The sequence below is a fragment of the Agelaius phoeniceus genome, chromosome 4 (assembly GCF_051311805.1).
Source record: "Agelaius phoeniceus isolate bAgePho1 chromosome 4, bAgePho1.hap1, whole genome shotgun sequence".
Taxonomy (NCBI): Eukaryota; Metazoa; Chordata; class Aves; order Passeriformes; family Icteridae; genus Agelaius; species Agelaius phoeniceus.
In genome coordinates, this window is record NC_135268.1 from 68,211,969 (window position 1) to 68,229,801 (window position 17,833).

The following is a 17,833-nucleotide window of genomic DNA, read 5'->3' on the forward strand; positions in this document are numbered from 1 at the left end:
AGAGGATACCCCATGCCAGTCCATCCCAAAACTGGAGAATCTGAAGCAATAGCTGCTGGTGGATAGAAGTGTGGGTCATCTTGTCTTAGCAAAGAAATCACCATTATTTCTTAAAGAAATGCAAGGCCCTCATCTTGCAAAATCTGAAATTCAATGGCGAATTTAAAAGAAATAACAAATTTCTCACAGTTACTTTAACTACGCCAGTCCAGGGGCACTTCTAACTAAACTCATCATAGAACAGCTGAAGTTGGAAAAGACCTCTAAGATTATTGAGTTCAACCATTAATCTAACACTGCCAGCTCCACCACTAAACCATGGCCTCAAGCAGCACATCTACATGCTTTTTAAACACTTCTAGGGATTCCCTGGCCAGCTACAGGATGGCCTAGTGGAACTTCTTACTTGACAGCCAGCCCTGCTGCCCAGGGCTGAGGGCCAGAAGCTCTGGGATGTGCATTATAGTGCAGCTTTCCTGAATGGAAGAGGCTTATCTGCAGCTTCCTATCTCCAAGCACTGGGGAATGGCAGCCAGTGCCCTCTGAGGTTTCTGAGCATACCCCTTAGCCCTCACCCCCCTGCAGCCTTGGCCAACATCCCTCCCTCTGGAAGAGGACACCCTTTGGCATACCCCTCTCCGCACAGTGCTTTTCCGTAGGGGGAACCATCTGTCTCCACAGCCTTCCCTTGCCCCCCTTGGCTGTCATTTTGGGTCCCAGCCATTTCATGTTATTTCAAACTCCTGCTCAGAAATGCTTTGCTCTCCATGCAGAGGCTTTCATGTGTAATCCAATGAACTGGAGTAACTCCGGGGCTGGAAGTCTTTGCCGTGACAGCTGAGCAGCAAGTGTGACATACTAACCCCCTCCACAGGTCCTGGGGCCTGAATTGCTGGGGTCCTTGGGGTCTTTGCTTCAGGAGGCCCCCTCACAGCAGACACAATCTCCCTCCCTGACAATGAGCCCTGTCAGAGCTGCACACTGTGGGCAACGGCATCCCAAATTTTAGTCTGGGCCGAGGGAGATGTGCTGATAGGGGCTGTCACTGTGGAAATTGAGAAAATGTCTGCAAGGCTCATCGAGAGGTCAGGAATCAGCCATGCAATGGGTCTGAACAGTTACTCTGTAATATGGCAGTAATTTTCTCTGAGACCAGGTCTAAGTAGAGGGGAGATCCTCATGGACAGGATTCCTGAGTGGGGACTAACATACCAAAGAGCAAACTGGAGCCAGGACAGTCACACTCCCCAGCAGATTGAAAAGTCAAGTTAGTGACTCTGAAGTCTCAGAAGGCCTTGCTGGCACCGCTGCTCAGTAAGGGCATTTTAAGACAGAAACCCTTTCCACCCAAAAAAAGCAGGTCTTTAACATTTCTGGTCTTCCTCCCACTGTGACTCCCATAGTCTGTCTGGAGTTCTGCATTCACTCCCTGCACATGATTGCCCAAATACATACTAAACTACAGGTAAAGCTACACTTTTTTGGATCTTTCAGCCTTTCTTTCTCTTTCTGTTTAAAAAAGGTTAAGTGATTATGTGGTCTCAAAAGCTACTCCAGGCTGTGTGCAATATGCTGAAACCAGATCCCATTTACACAGTCCTGAATGTTTCCTTGACAAAAGCCTGAATTGGACAAGTTTAGAAAAGTCAGTTAACAAAAAAAAAGGAGAAAGAGAGAGAGAGACATACACATTACAGAGAAAAGAGACCCAGCAAGCACAAAGGAGAAAGAGGAGAAGCAGCACTGTGAGAGACAGGAAGAAAAGGTCTCTTTTGAGTTGATGCTAAATGTCTGTCCCCAAATCTGTTCCATTTACAGAAGTTTTGCTTGTTGGAGTGCCAGCAAAGGCAATTACAAAGTGCCTCTGTGTTATTCACATGCTTGTTCTCCTCCACATCACTTGGCATTTGCTTCATAAACATGAACCACACATTTGTACAGTATAAATTATGTCCCACTCAAGAGCAAGGGAAAACACAAGTGGATGGGTACAAAGAGACAGTGTTGTGTACGGGTTCCTGGCTGAAATGCTCTTTACCATGAAGATTTATTCAAAGCTAATGAAAATTAAATGCAGCACAAAGACCTGTGAAGGAATTCAGTGGTGTCCTCTCCCTGTGGGACACCTTGAGAGGCATGGATCAGTCCCTGAGGCTCCTGTCAGAGACTGCTCACACAAAGTGGGGTGATTATCTGAAAAATGTTGTCTGCAGTGATGCACCACCATTACCCCCATGTAGTGACAGTCACTACCACTTCAGCTTTCATGATAATTACAAAAAAAGTGTCACAATATGACTATGGATTGAAATATATTTCAAGCCTTCTGGTTAAGAGCTCAGTCAGTTGTGGGAAGACATGGATGAAGGTCTCTATCTTTCCCCACATCAGTCCCCTGCTCTCCCCAGAGATACCACTCTATGATGGTAGATGGAAAGTAAAGTGGAGCTTTTTTTCCACCAAGCTTCTCCTCTCACACTTCTCCAAGGGTCCAGGACTGTGACAACACCAACTGCTTCTTCACCCATCATCCTCCAGAGACCTGCAGACACACACTGACCCTCCCTGCACACCAGCTCACACCAGCAATTGACTGGTGAGCAGTGCTGGATGGAAAGGGCTTAGGTGGGTGCATGGCTGGCCCCAGGCATTTCTCTGCCTGGGGAGAGGAAAGGAGACAGGAAGGATGAAAAGAAGAAAAAGCAGAAATACAGGAACATTCTGCAGCACAACAGACTGGGCCAGGGCAGCACAGAGTAAGATACAATCTGACATGAGATTGTCAATGCCTAATAATTGTAGTAGGGCTCACATCTTTCCTTCATAATATTATTGTTGTATTGATCCATCATCCAGCAGCTGTACCAGGAGCACAATGGCAATGGAAAGTGGAGAGATGGCAGCTGATGAACCCCTCCCAAAGTACTCCTGACCTGTAGTTTATCTAAGACACCCTTCCTCCAGCTCTGAAATGTTTTCATCCCTCTCCAGAATGAGTGAAGGTTACCTTGCTCTCCCCAAGCAAGCTCAGCCTGAGATAAATAAATTCAAGTGTAGCCTGGACTACACCACAGCACACCACATATCCCTGGTTTGCCAGCTGCTGAAGAAAACTGGCCTCAGTTTAAGTGGTGGGGACTCACACAGCAAAAGCCTGTCAGGTTCCACCCCTACCACTACTGTGAGGCTCTACCTGGGCACAAATGTGGTACAAAACCATCTCTGTGTTATAAAGTTAAAGAGAGGGATGCATCCACTGCACAAGCAAAATGAAATGCTGTGCTTCATCCACTGAGCTCATAAACTCACATCACTCTCCTGTCAGGAATGGCCAAAAGCTGTTTGGCATCAGCCTGACAACTTATTGTCCTTCAAGGAGTGCTTGGACCAAACTGGGCCTGCAAGTTTTGCAGTGATTCAGAGCCTGTTCTGAGTGAGATTTTAGCAGTTCCCCAAAGCTCTACAACAGCTACAAAATCTTATGCCTGAACAGTCCATGGCTTGGAGAAGCTCAGGCAGGTGTCTGAAAGAGAGGGTGATCTTAACAAATACTCATCTTGGCTTAGTGCTAATTCTCCTGAAGTGAAGTCAGACCTCCCATTTGCCCTCACTGGGAGCAACGTTATGTTGGCACTGAAGACTTTTGGAAATACTGCTGTAAAAGTCAATATGCTTTTTATAGGGAGTCTATGAAAGCTGTAAAAGCTGCACATGCAAAAGAAAAGTCGCTGCCCAGAAAAACAAATACAAGGGAGAACCATGCTGGGGTAAATGGCAGGGGGCCCTAGGGCCGACCACAGGCTGCATTTTGCAGGACCCTTGGATGGGATCCATTCACACCAACACATTCAGCTGACACTCTGTTTATTATTTGGCCATATGTAGGGAGAACTCACTCCAGTTGCTCTGCCTTTCCTCTCCTTCAGCAGCTGAGAAATGTGCCACTTGAACAGCACTGAACCAAGGTCTGAGGAAAACCACAAAACACACACTGCTCCTTACCCCACTGCTTCCCAGAATGGTCTTCATATTCTCCATTGGAGCCTTCAGGCACCTGGCTGTCCTTTCCTGAGCTGGCATCATCTGTGCAGGAAAGGAAAAAGATGTTAAGAAGGTCTCCTGCAGTACAGCAAGATGACAACAGGAGTTTGCAGTTCCTGCTGGAGACACCATGCAGCTGAAGCAAACTCAACATTCAGTAGGCACCCACATCCTGGCACCTGCAGCCTGGCCAGTTTAATGAACAATTTAGTTTTCTGCTTTATGGGCTTTTCAGCAGGCCACCAAATCAATGGGAGTTTAATCAATGTTGCCATTGATAGCTGACCAAAGCCCCTCTGTCTATATTTACAGGTTGCTGTTCCCTAGGAGGAGCTGATCTGTGGTACCATCTATGTAAATAATGGCATAAATCAAAATTAAAGATAATTAAACCTAGGAAGTGGGGGAAGACTTATGTGATCAGTCATAGAGAGCATAAGCAGTGTGATTGTGGCTACTAATTCACCCTTCAGCTTCCAGACAAAATCAGAAAAGCAAGCAGGTCTGGGGCCAAATGAGCTCTCAAGGGATACTGAATGCAAATTTATGGCTGGCAAAACCAGTATTGATTTGAAAAGTTGCTTGTGAGAATTTCTTTTTAATGAAGACCCCCCATCCACCTGTATCCGCACACCACTTTGTCCCTCATCACTCTTGTTGTCTGTATCACTACCACACAGCAGCACCAAAACCTCAGCTCTGCCCTGCAGAAATAGAAATCCCTACAAGGTGAAACCCCCATCTCTCCAGCAGCCCCACCTCAAACTGCCACAGTGATGTGGCCACCTGTGAGCTCTCCAGGAGGGCCAAGGGGGCAGGAGAGTGCCCTGAGCCTCCTTCTACAGCCTGGGTGATACTGGTGGCCTCACACATCTGCAGCACCCAGATGTGAAAGTTCTTCCTCCTCCAGCTTGACCTCTACTGCAGTGATTTTCAGAGACAGGTCAAGTGAAGGCTGGGAAAAAGTTTGCCTCAATGAGGCATACAGTGGTGTAAAAACCCCAAACAAATGAAGAGAAGTGGAAATATATAATTTAAGGAAGGGAGCCCTCCAAATGCCCAACTCCTGAAACTTATAAGAAAAGGGTCTTGTGAGCAAAAGACAGGACAATTATTTCTGTAATCTCTGCAACAGAGAGGAAAAACTGATCTCAAGTTATATATAAGCATGCTTCCTCCAAAAGGTAAAAATAGTAAAGCTTCTCTTTACAGTTGTTTTACAAGTTGCATTGTGCTTAAGGCAGTATTTAGTGTGTAAATTTGTATGCAGTCTTTGAGAGAGAAGAATGTGTCTTTAACCTATCCTCACCCCAGGTTCTGCTATTCTGGAAAATCATCCCATCTCTTCAGCACAGGGCATTTTATGCCAACAGATGCTCTGCTCTCATTAGCCCTGTCCCTGAAGCAGAGAGGCTGCAATGCTACATGACTTTGTCCCCCCTTGACCCTGAGAGATTTTTCTCTTCTCCTTTTGGCTACTTCAGCACAGTTTCTCCTGGAAATGTACACGTACAGCTATGTACAGCTGTCAGTTTGAGGGCAAAAGAAAACTTTGTGGGCAGCAGTGCTGTGCTCAAACCTCAGCAGCTCCTCCAGCTGACTGCCCCATTCCACCTCCTGCCCCCCTCTGTTGGACACCTTGAGCCTTTCCTGGGTGCCCCAGCCAGCTCCCAGCCCAAACCATGGGCCCACTCAGGAAACACCAAGTCTCACACAGAGCCCGAGTGCCAGTGCTCTGCCTGCAGCCTGCGTTACAGGGGAGTGCCAGTGCCTCCTGAGCTGCACTTTGCAAGTTTATTTTTACAGCCTTGGCAAACCAAATGCAGGGAATACAAAAATACACATTGTACATGATGGCTTGCATATGATGTTGTCTCCTTTCAGTCAAAATACCAAATTGACTATCTCCTGGCACTTGTGCAGTTTTACCCGTAAATATCCATAGTGTCACAAATGAGCTCTTGGATGCTGTCTGACAAGAGAACATAGTAAATCCCTCAGCACATTTAGAAAAATGTGTTGTAATGAAGAGGAAAAACTGTGGTCAGAGTTGGGGGATTCCTGTCCATTGCTAACTGCTGAATATCATAGAAGTGGTTATGAGATTTAAGTGGCAATGTTCTGCCAATTATGCCTTAATCCTGCTGAGTCTGATGTACACAGAGCAGGGTGTCTCCCTTGCCCACTGCCTCATGTTACAGAAAGTCAGCCCCTGTGCCCTCCTCCTGCCAACACACAGCCACTGAGTGTGGACTCCACGCCTCTTGACTTGCTGCCAAGCTTTTGATGTGAGGAAAAATGCTCTGAATCTGTTTGATCCTTGCAAGATGCAAGTTGTTATCCCGACAAATCGCAAACCTCTGGAGTCACCTACCAAACCCAGAAAAAAACATTTTTGGGGAAAGAGGTCAGGCTAACTTATGCCACCATGCTGAGCTGATGGAATAGGTGGTTTGGTGGAGGAGCAAGACTGAAATAAATAACTGTGTGCATTTAGGCACATTGGTTTAGCTACACTGGAACTTGCTTCGCATGTGTTGGGAACATGGGAACATTAACAACAATAGCAGAAGTCTTGAGGTGGGGAAATGCCATAAACATGGAAACTTGTAGAGCACAACTGCTCCTTGCCATCCCCAGAGCTGCTCATGGGGTGAGGGATGCTACAGCAGACCCTTCTAGCTGCAATGTGCAGTGAACTGGGCTCCTACCTTCCTTGTATCTGAGCAAGCTCACACTCGACAGCAGTACCAAAGAGAGCTGATTCATGACAGCCAGAAACTGGATGGAGCTTATTTGGGGAAGATTCCCTGAGCCCCTGAGTCTCCAGTTGAACTTAAAAAGTATGAGTGAGGCAGCAGAGTAGCAGAGATATAATGATAAAGTGCTAATCTGTGATGTGAGTGACACAGGGTCAGGTATAGGGGATTTGAATCTCCCTTCCTGCACTTTGGGTGAGTCTTAAGCTCTGATCTGTGGCTGCAAAGCACAAAAAAGAGCTGCTTTCTTACCTGGGGAGAGAGAAAACTCAGGAACACCCTGAGGATGGAAGGCCCCTGTCTAATTCAGACATTATCAATATTTGACTTCCACCTGCCTCAACCAAAGTCAGTTCTGTGGCTGCATGGAGTTTGTTTCTCCCTGCTTTGAAGAACTTTCTTGTTTTCTCAATTTTAATATCAAGGGGTTTTCAAGGATAGAGAAACACTTCTGTGGTATTTTACAGGGGTCTGTGATACTGAAAGCAAAGCTAAATTTCCTGGAAGTTCAGAGGCATCTGGTTCAGCCCAAACCTGCAGTCTGAAGCCTGGTTAATAATGTCAGATCTGAGGACAGTGCTGTTTGCATTTCACTCCAACTGCCACAAACACAACTGGCCTGGCAGACAGAGAGAGGACCTGGAGAAAGAAGCCACATCCAGCTATACAGGAGCAGCATACAAAATGGTGAGTTAGTAGCAGAGATCATGAGTCTTAGCTATATTCAAGAAATGACCTAATAATCCGATTGCTTATTCATGCTCTTGTCAGCTCCCCACAGAGGTGGGCAGCTCAGGGTGATGAGTACATACAGAAAAATCAGCCTGCAGTCAAAGGGCAGCAGGGACCAGCTATGCAGCACTGCCAAATTTGCTGCCAGCAGATTACCATGAGAGGCAGTGCTAAGAAGGATGAACTGCTGAAGTATCCTACAAGCTCCCTTTTCTGTGACCTATATTGGAAGGTCATCCTGCACTGGACTTCTTGGACAGTATCACACGCTAAGGATAGCAGCCAGTTGGAATATGAAGTGGAAAACCTGCCCTGAAAAGCAATCACTGACTAATTTTATGTCACGAGTATCTGATGCTAAGAAAACATACACATGATTTAGGTGTCCTTAATGTACAATTTGGCTCCATGGTGTTACAGAGCATGCTGGCTGGTCAAGAAACCTGAAGGGCAAGGCTCCAATATCGTGTCAGGTGACAGACTTGGAGACATGGGACAAACTCGTGTAGGCCCTTCCCCTCCAAAAATTGCACATGGCCATGCAAAGCAGGGCCAGGACGGACAGAGGCATCAGCCCACTCTTCAGGAATGTCACCCCAGTGGCATCATCCTCAGCTGTTCTCCAGCCATTGCCTCTCCCTTGCCTCAGGATCTCATTCCAAGCTGGCTTTTAGGTCTGAGATGCCACAGGGTGCTGGGGAAGAGCGGGGTGTCCCAAAGCAGGCTGGATTTCTGCAGAAAAGGGATTTCTGTATGTAACTCCATCAACTGACAAAGCCCACAGAGGAGCCTATGGGTCAAAGACTGCCACATCAGTGGGATATGGTTACTGTTTATTACCATGGCAGAATTGCTCCATTCCCTCTTAAAAGTTAAAGCACATGGAAAATTCTGCATAACAATCCAGCTCTGAGAGCAACTGATGAGAAATATTTAGATTGTTACTGAGTCAGGATCAAATTTTATTTACCCACAGGCTGTCCATGAAGGATACACGTTTTATCCAAAAGGGTATGACTGGTTTTCAGGCCAATATCATGTGCTGAGCATCTAACCACAAGTCAAAACAACAGCCCAATTTTTGAAGCAAAAATCTAGCCATCATATTTCCCCATGATTCACAAAGTTGCTTCAATTTGTTATAATGCAAGGCCCGTCCCTGCTCTGACTTGATGGGACCAGCTTTGGAGCCTTTGATGTCAGAGGCCTTGAAAGCCCCATTTCACAGATGAGCCAGCTTTGCATAAATAAACAAAGTGACCTCTGAACTGGAGCCTGAGACCTGAGCACACTTCAAAGCCCCGGGGGAGGCGCTGGGGGGGCAGTGGGGAATGAAGCGATCAGCATCCATCATTAGGGCAGCCCCCGCTCCACACCGCTGCTGAACAAGGGGTGTAAACAAAAGGAGGGAGGCAAGTGGGGAGGGAGTGAAATGAGGGGGAAAGTGATGTAATCCAGTCAGGCTTGAACAATTATAATGAGGCCTTCTCCTTCTCCCATGGATGAATGAAAGAAATCTCTCTGAACGCCGGCTGTACGAGCTGACTCTCGCGTTTACCCAGACACATCATATCTGCTCCCCAATGCCCTTCACTGCTCCAGAATGCTAGGGAGTGACCAAACTCAGGTTGCTTGTGGGAGGTGGACCTTGGGCTTTTCTAGGAGTTATATCAGAATTTGTTCTGTTGAGCCTAACCAGGAAAACTTAGACCATAAACTTCGAACAGGGAAAGACTGGACTTATTTTTCAGCAGCCTTGAAGGTGCAGTAGATGGTGGACAAACACACCCAAAAGCAAGTGCAATCTTAAAAAGTAGGTCTCTGCAGTTTATCTCAGATGCATTTACATTTTCCTGTCACACTTGCTGGAATTTCAAGGGAAACACAAGGCAGAGATCTCTCTGTACTTTGTTTTAGGGAGTCTTCTGCTATCCCAGCTGATTTATCTGATGCCCAGGTGAATGGTCCATGAGGTACCTGTGTAGGAAGGCAGCAATAACTTTGTCTCTGGGATATTACAGGGATTAAGGAGCTTGCTGTCCCCAGATCTCCTTAATGTGGGGACTTTAATTAACACTCCAGGTTTCATTAGAATTTCAGTTAATTTCAGAATTAACCCTCACCAGCCAGGGAAAAACAGCCCAACCCACTGGTTAGCACAAACACCATCTGAGAGCTACCCCTGCCAGCTGACAGGGTTTTATTGCTCATCTTGTGACATTTGGGATGTTTCTGGAGGACCTTGAATATGATCTTGCCCTTGAAGTCACTACTTTAAAACACAGGGGGTTTTTTGTTACTGAATAACAACTCTTAACACCTGTGATTCTGAAGAACTCTGTGCAAATACACTCAAATCTTGGGTAAAGAGGAGCAAAACACTAATTTTTGAGTTCTTGTGATTTTTCAGCTTGTTTTGTGTTTTTTGTGAGGCCTGAACTATGGCTGCAGGACCCTTGAGACAGGTGAATCCCAAAGGTGACTTGAAATCATTAAGATGCAAAGTCTTCATTTGGACTAATTCTGAATTTTTTTGCCATCATTGAGGTCTAATGTAGCAAGTGTCCACTCTGAACCCTCTTTCCTGCCAGAGGCAGACAGGACCAAACTCCAATGAACTCATCCCATTGACACAAACCTGGCATAAATATTAGATACTATTTTGAGTGGTTTTTGTAGATCCTCCATTAACCCTCCAGCTCATGCTCACCATTCCTTAACCTACCTGTATTAACAGTGTCACCTACTGTATTAACAGTGCTGGTGTTATGAAAAGACAGGAAATCTGTTTAGAGTTTATTTGGAAGGGTTCAGTGAACACAAAGGTATCAGGAATATTTGGATAAAAAAGACCTTATGGAGAAACCCCCTCTTCTTGGGTCCAGTCAGAGAAAACACCTCAAGGTGGAAAAACAGAAACCCACTCAGAGGAGTGCATAGTCAAGGAACACTCTGCTTTTCTCCAAAACACCCCACAAAACCAACGGAAAAAGCCAAGCAAAAAATACCAACAAAAAGACCAAAACCAACCCACAACCCACCCCGCCATCAAAAAAAAAAAAAAAAAAAAAAAACAACCAAAAAACCCACCAAAAACACTAACTCCAAAGTAAAACCAAAGAACCCACAATAAAACCAACATGAAGTTAAAGGTTACTGGCAGAGAATTTCCCTCTGTGACAGGCACTGGAGACTTTACTACCTATTGCCTTCAACTGCAGTTGGGCCAAAAATAACCAGAAGTATTAAAACTGGAATTTCCTGACAATAAAAATAAAAAAGTATGTGTTGGTGGTTTTTTTTTTTTTTTTTTGGTATTTTCAGCTCTGGCCATTTTCATGAGAATTTCCATGCAAAAATTGTCACGGATTTCACTTCAGGCCCAGGGAATCTGTTGTAAGCAGGATGCTTTGCAAAAGGAACATTTGCAGGCCACCTGCCTCCTGAAACACTAGAGAGACTCAACAGAACACAGACAAAAGCCCTGGCTGGGAAATGAAGAAATGAGGCTTGTGTCCAGAGCTGCATCAGTAACTCACATTTCTGAGTAGTGACACTGTGCAGGCCCATTGTATTACCTGCCAGTGACAAAGCTCTGAATTGGTGGTTATTGCTGCATCCCACATCTCAACAACAGGTGAACATAATCAGAGATGACAGCTTTGAGACCAAGGAAGACTTAACTCTCTTGCACAGAATGAGAAAAAGGGGGACTATGGGGTAGCACAAACCTATGGAAACTGGTTTATTTTACAGGCTGGTACAAACTGAGCTCCAACAGCACAGACAAACTGATTCTACTTCCACTGAGAGCTCAGCAGCCCAGAGAGAATATTTCACTGCTGCCCATAAGCTGCTACCAGCACCTGGACTAAATCTTTTACTACCAATTCCTCCTTAATACTGCAATCTTTGCTGGGAGATCAGCATGGACATATCCCTGCTCTGTACTCCTGCATAAAGAATGCTCTGGTTTATTGCTTGGGCTTGATTTAAAAACTTTGGTATGGAAAGGGATCACATATTTCCTTAGAGAGGTAAATGTGGAGAGGTGGAACTTCAGAAAAGTGGGGTATTTTAAGGGTATAAAGGGATTAATACATAAAAAACTGAGATAAAAAATGAAAGCCTTTAAATTGAACATATGTGAAAGCTTCCCAAGAGGGGCATCTGCTTGACTATGGAATAGTCACTCAGTAGAAGAGAAAGAAGCTCTATTTCACAGAATCAGAGGATGATTGAGTCTAACTACAAACCTAACACTGCCAAGTCCCTCTAAACCATGTCCCTAAGGGCTACATCCACGTGTCTTTTAAATATCACCAGGGATGGTGATTCAACCACTTCCCTGGGCAGCCTGTTCCAATGCCTGACAAACCTTTCCATGAAGAAGTTTTTCCTAATATCCAATCTAAACCTCCCCTGGTGCAACTTGAGGCCATTTCCTCTCATCCTGACCTTGTTACTTGGGAGAAGAGCCCAATCTGGCTACATCCTCCTGTCAGGGAGTTGTAGAGACTGAGGAGATCCCCCTTGAGCCTCCTTTTCTCCGTGTTGAACACACCCAGCTCCCTCAGCTGCTCCTCATGGGGTGTGTACTCCAGACTCTTCCCCAGCTCTGTTGCTTCTCTCTGGACATGCTCCAGCCCCTCAATGTCCTTTCTGCAGTGATGGGACCAAAAACGAACACAGAGATGTTCATTGAGATGTGGCCCCACCAGTGCCCAGCACAGGGAGACGATCACTGCTCTGGTCCTGCTGGCCTCACCATTGCTGACCCAGGCCAGGATCCCACTGATCTCCTTGGCCACCAGGGCACATACTGGCTCATGTTCAGCTGGCTCTCAACCAACACCCCCAGCTCCTTTTCTGCCAGGCACCTTTCCAGCCTCAGACTTTAGAACATGTAAAACTATAATGATCTAACTATGGCTGAACTATAGATTTTACAATTCCATTTGCCACAGTTGGCTCATGTGGCTCTCAAAGAGAGCTTTAGTAACTCCTGGAGCATGGTATGATTGATAAGAAAGAAGACACACAATAGAAAAGGATATTAGTGAAAAAGGAGTCCTTGAAGATTGAGAAATATTCTCTTCTGGCTGTATCCATACAGAGGAATTACGGAGTTCTTCTGAGTTCATGCAGGATATGACCTGTGCCTACCACACTGACCTCTCTCCTCCCCTTCTCTGTGCTTATGACTCTGAATGTGGTCCAGATCTGCACCTACTTTATAACCTTCCTCCCTTCCTTCCCCAACCACTTTCCATAGTGGTGTGGAGGGAGAATCCTTTCTGAAAGTGCAGCTCTTCCTTGCCCCTTGTGGTCTCTCGCTGCCCACAGAGCTCACAAAGTCATCCGAGACACATTCTCACTCGTGGCTCCATCTGCTCATGGGGATGCTCCAGCTCCTGCTGCAACCACACAAAGAACCACAAGGAGAAACAGCTGGAGTTTTTCACTCAACCACTGCAATTCCCTGGCCTGCCATTACAACAATTACATTACAAAGGCAATCACAGCCCTTCCGCCATGCTGACTCCTCCAGACACCAGGACCTCCCGCCTCACTTCAGGTCTCCATTCCACAGGGGGCAAGAAAACAATCCTTCCTCCTTTGTTGCTGTTGTTGAGGTTGCTTTTTTATCAGCATGCTCCAGCACACACAGACAGCAACCCCGAGAGCTCTGTACCACAGGCACCAGTCTGCGGTCACAGTCTTGATCTGCTACTTCAGAGGATGAAAGGGAGAAGAAATCAGAGAACAAGATGAGTGGTTAGGCTTCTGCCTTGTCACCAGCACTTTCTGAGCATGAAATAGCAGCCCCCAAAAGACAGCAATTACCAGCCAGCTGTTCCAGGCCCAGAACAAATTGGTAATATTTCCCAGTGTTTTTTAATGCTAGCATCAAGGCTTTCTTAGAGACAGGGTCCCAGTATATTAGAGGCTGTTCACAGCACAGAAGACAGACCCTGTTTAAAGAGTTTACTGCCTATGTAGTGCAGGCACGAAGTGGTTGTCACACATATTAAAGTTCCTTGAAAAAAATATTTTTAGTATCCCCCCATTTTGGCCTGGTGGGGGAATGAGGTGGGTCTTGCACTTCATAGAGTTGAGGAGAAAAGCTTCATTTATAACACCAATCAGCCCTTTTGAATTATAACCATTTCACTGCAATTATTATTCATAAGAATAAATCACTAGTTACTTACAGAAAGTTTATAAACACTGGGAAGAATTCTGTGATTTTAAGTGTTATCTGACAAATAAGTTTAAACAGTCCTTACTTTGGAAACCTCACTCTAGTAGCCAAGTCCAGAGAATGAAAAGAAGGTCAGGGTGACACTTACCTCTCTTCCCTGACTGTGGAAGAGATGATGGTTACGTAGAGTGGGTGCCAAAAGAGAGGTGGTATGAACACTCCACCCAAAAATACAGGCCAAAATTCCATCTTCAACAATCCTAAATTGCTTAGGGTTGGGGGAGGGAGGCATGCCACTGAAAGGACTAATGCAAGGTTAATGATAAGAAGAAGATTACAGCAGAGCTGAGGATAAACTGATAAGACCTGGCTCCCAGCCTTCTATTTTAACCACTACACAGCTGCTGTCCCCCCATAAAATTGTACCTCTATCACTCCCCTCCCTCCTAGCACGGATCAATGTTTATTATTTTCTTCACCAAAATGTGTAGAAACATCATTGATACGTGTTCCATCTCCCTGGAAATTCACATGGCCAAAACAGGCCAGCACAAAGAGATTCCAGAGGGGCTGGAAGGAAAAGAGAGGTCACCCATGTCAGTGACTGAGCACAGGCATTATTTTTGGATGGCATTTATAATCGAACAAAAATAATCAATTGTACAGTCCTGTGCCTTCCAAACGCTGAGATAATTCCTTAGTGTGGAATTACCCAATCTATCACAATGAACTGGGAATTGCAATACTGGGCTTTACAGCCAGGAATGTGGATCCAGCTGTTTCTTCCACCCCAGAATGAAAACTATTGAAACATTCTTTATGGGCTTACATATTTCATAGTCTTCTGGTAGAAAAGTAAAAACATCTCCTGTGGAAGAAAATGAAACATCCTATGACAATTACCAAATGAAGCAAAATCTCAGAGAGGACTGCTGGTCAACATCTTTAATGGGAAAAGTGTGTTTGCTTGAGGTTAAAAACCACACCTCATCAGGATAGGTCAACAGGCTATTACAGTTTAACTTTGATTTCAAAAAATAAGAGCACCTAAAACTTGTAGAAGTGCTAAGACATCAACAGAGGATAATAACTTTTAATTGGACATTGCAGAGCATATAACAGTCTAAATGTCTAAGATGTTCATTATGTTCAGTGGGGCAAAAGGTGTTGTTAGGGAATCCTTCCTCTCATATTTCAGAAGAGAACTACTTCAGAAAACAGTCCATATATGTAATAAATACAAATTTCAATATGGCATTGGCAGCAGTCAGCCCCACATCAGTCACCATCCCACAACTTTATACTCAAATCTCTTTTGATAAATAGACTTTCGAAAGGTTAGGTAAACCATTAAGTCAAACAGTAAAGAAAAGGCATTTGAAAGGGTAGAAAGAAAAAATAATTTTTAGCTTTTTAAACTTATATTTATCTTTTATAAGCAAACTGATACGCAGTATCAGTGTAATAGAAATATGGAAGTGGTGTAATCTCTCTGACACTACATTTTACAGCATCACAATAAGGTAAAGAAATTAAGATTTTGGGCTCAATGAAAGACAGAAAGTAGCCTTGGTGTCAGATGATATCAAGACTTGCAACATTGCCCCCATAAGCTGTTAAATACATAATTTTATTAATGAAGTGCCATTTACTTTCTGCATAATATTCAATGAATGATACATATATCTCCAGGTCATTGTCAGACTAATAATAAACTGGTTTTAGCGGCAAAATGTTACCAATTTCACAATTCTGTCCAAGAACAACCATGGACAAGTGGCAATTTTGTTGGCTCCCAAAACAAACTGAATACTTGGCACCCTACCTAACGTGAGGATTACAGTATATTACACAGGATAATGCTGGCCTGTGTCTTGCCAAAATTAAACCTAACCTAATTACATGGAGTAAATTATAGCTTTCCATGTGGGGTAAAACACAAATTGTAAAAATGGTTGCTCCACAATTAACTATATAATCCCAATGCTGTCATTAGAAATTTCTGAAACATGCTTCAAAACAATGACTAGCGTAGTACAGTCATTCCTGTGGGATGGAATTAAATTCCTTTGCGTGTTTCTGCATTTTTTTTAATGCCTGTCCTGGCACATGACCAGCAGCCTGTAAGAACAACCACCATCTTAGGATCAGAAAGAACCAGAGACAGAAGCTACCTAAGAAAACAGAGAATCATAAAATCATAGGACAGCCTGGGTTGAAAGGAGCATTTCAAGGTCATCTAAAAATGTATGAAACTCAAGATTATTTTAGGTAGAATTCAACAGGTTTTGAGTGCTCAGTAGCAAAGTTACTGCATTTTTTTCAGCGTGAGGGTACAGCTCTCCCCAATACTTGAATCCCCTATGGTCAGACAGAACATGTCCCATGTGAATGCACTTCACACCTTGAACCTCATTTAAAGGCTTCACTGAGACAAAGCAGGGGCAGGGAGTCCTCATAAACAATATTGGTTTGAAGAGAGGAAAATGCATTGAGGAGACAAACTCGGGCTGCAAGTGGAACTCAGTGCCTGTCAATGATCCACAACTACCTAGCACCTAACCAGAGTTAGGTGTCACCTAGGACCTTGCCCAGATGATCCATAAAAAACTTCTTCCAAGAGGTATTCCACCCTCTGATATTTAAAAGCTAAAGCAGGTGCAGTTTATTAGCTTCCTATGCAAGTTACCCCATTTGGACTGCTCTTGGAGAACACTGGAAGCCAAAATCTGCACCAAGAGGCCAACTGGGAACATTTAAGTCCTGTATTCAAAAAACAGAGAACATCTCAGTATTATCTGTGGAAGGAAAGTATTTATTTTTTTGACTAGCAAAAAGTGCTTTCTCTAAATCTCTAAATATTTACTCTAACAAGCACTGCAGTTTACACACCTTATTTTTTTACTGTGATTATGCATTTTATTATTAACATACTCATATGAATATTTCATGCTGAATGTATTCCACACGCTGTTGGCTATTTTAAACAACAGATGTGAGAGGGATTTAAATGCCAATTTTAAAACTGTGCAGTTGATTGAAATCCTGTGAGCCATTCATAGATTGCCAGATATTCTATTTACATGATTCCTCCCATGTAAAATACTTCAGGGAATACTCTAGACTCTGGCATATGGTTTAGAATGATGATGACTGATGTTGGAGATGCCACACAGACAACAGGACATATTATCTGGTTACATCTGTGCGTAAAATGCTTCGAGATTTTTTGATGGAAGGGGTTATGAATGTGTGAGGCTGAGATGCTGCATTTATGTCCCTCTAAATCATGCTCAGAGATAACAAGCAGTTAGAGCCCCATCAGTGCAAAAAAACAAGCACTTTTATGAATGCATTTCATTGCATCCATGTGCTGCTATCCCCCTGGGCAATTATGACTTGTGGGTGAACCTTGAAAAATTGGGGAGGACCGGCTGAAAAGGAGAACTCCAATGCCAAAACACATCCAGAAGTTGAAAACAGAAACCTTGTGAGAATTGCCTGTGCACAGTCAGATTGCAGGGCTTGCTCTTCCCTCCTTCCAGCAGTGGGGAAACCCCTGTCCCTGCCACAAATCTGACTGACTTCCACTTCTGCATCTGCAGCCTCACAAATCCCACGGGCCTGAAACTCCCACGCTCTGTAGCAGAGGCCCTGCCTGACAGATTACATGCAAATGTTACAAATACATCACAGGCTAGAACAGAGGAATGTTCTCAGTGCTGCAGACACACTCGGGGGAAAAAAAGATCCAGCGAGACCCCTCGGTGCAGTCCCCACGGTAATACATCCTGAATGGGGAGCTCTATCATGTGAAAACATTCCTAATAATTCCTTCTGTTTTCATTAATAATATTAAATTTCCTGCTTCTGGGGTATCTTTTGTTTTAACAAGCACAGCTTTTGGTCTCGTCTTCTGAAAGACTGCACCACTGTAAGTCTATTATTACTATTTATGCTGAAGTCTTTTAAATGGGCCAGGCATCCACATCCAAAATCAGCAATTTGCAAGCCATAATCTCATACCAGCCAGATTAACATGACACCTGAGATGTGTTTTCTTTCAAGACACAGGAGTCTGAATGGCTGAAAGTAA

General features: G+C 44.3%; 1 protein-coding gene across 2 annotated transcripts in view; it reads right to left on the bottom strand.

Annotated features, from left to right (window-relative positions):
• Positions 1-17,833, bottom strand: part of FGFRL1 (fibroblast growth factor receptor like 1) — a 170,006-nt gene that overhangs the window by 11,749 nt on the left and 140,424 nt on the right. For both annotated transcript variants that reach the window (XM_077177839.1, XM_054633387.2), the window contains exon 4: positions 4,003-4,083. In XM_077177839.1, the coding sequence (XP_077033954.1) occupies positions 4,003-4,083 (81 nt within the window). The remainder of the gene's footprint in view (positions 1-4,002; positions 4,084-17,833) is intronic.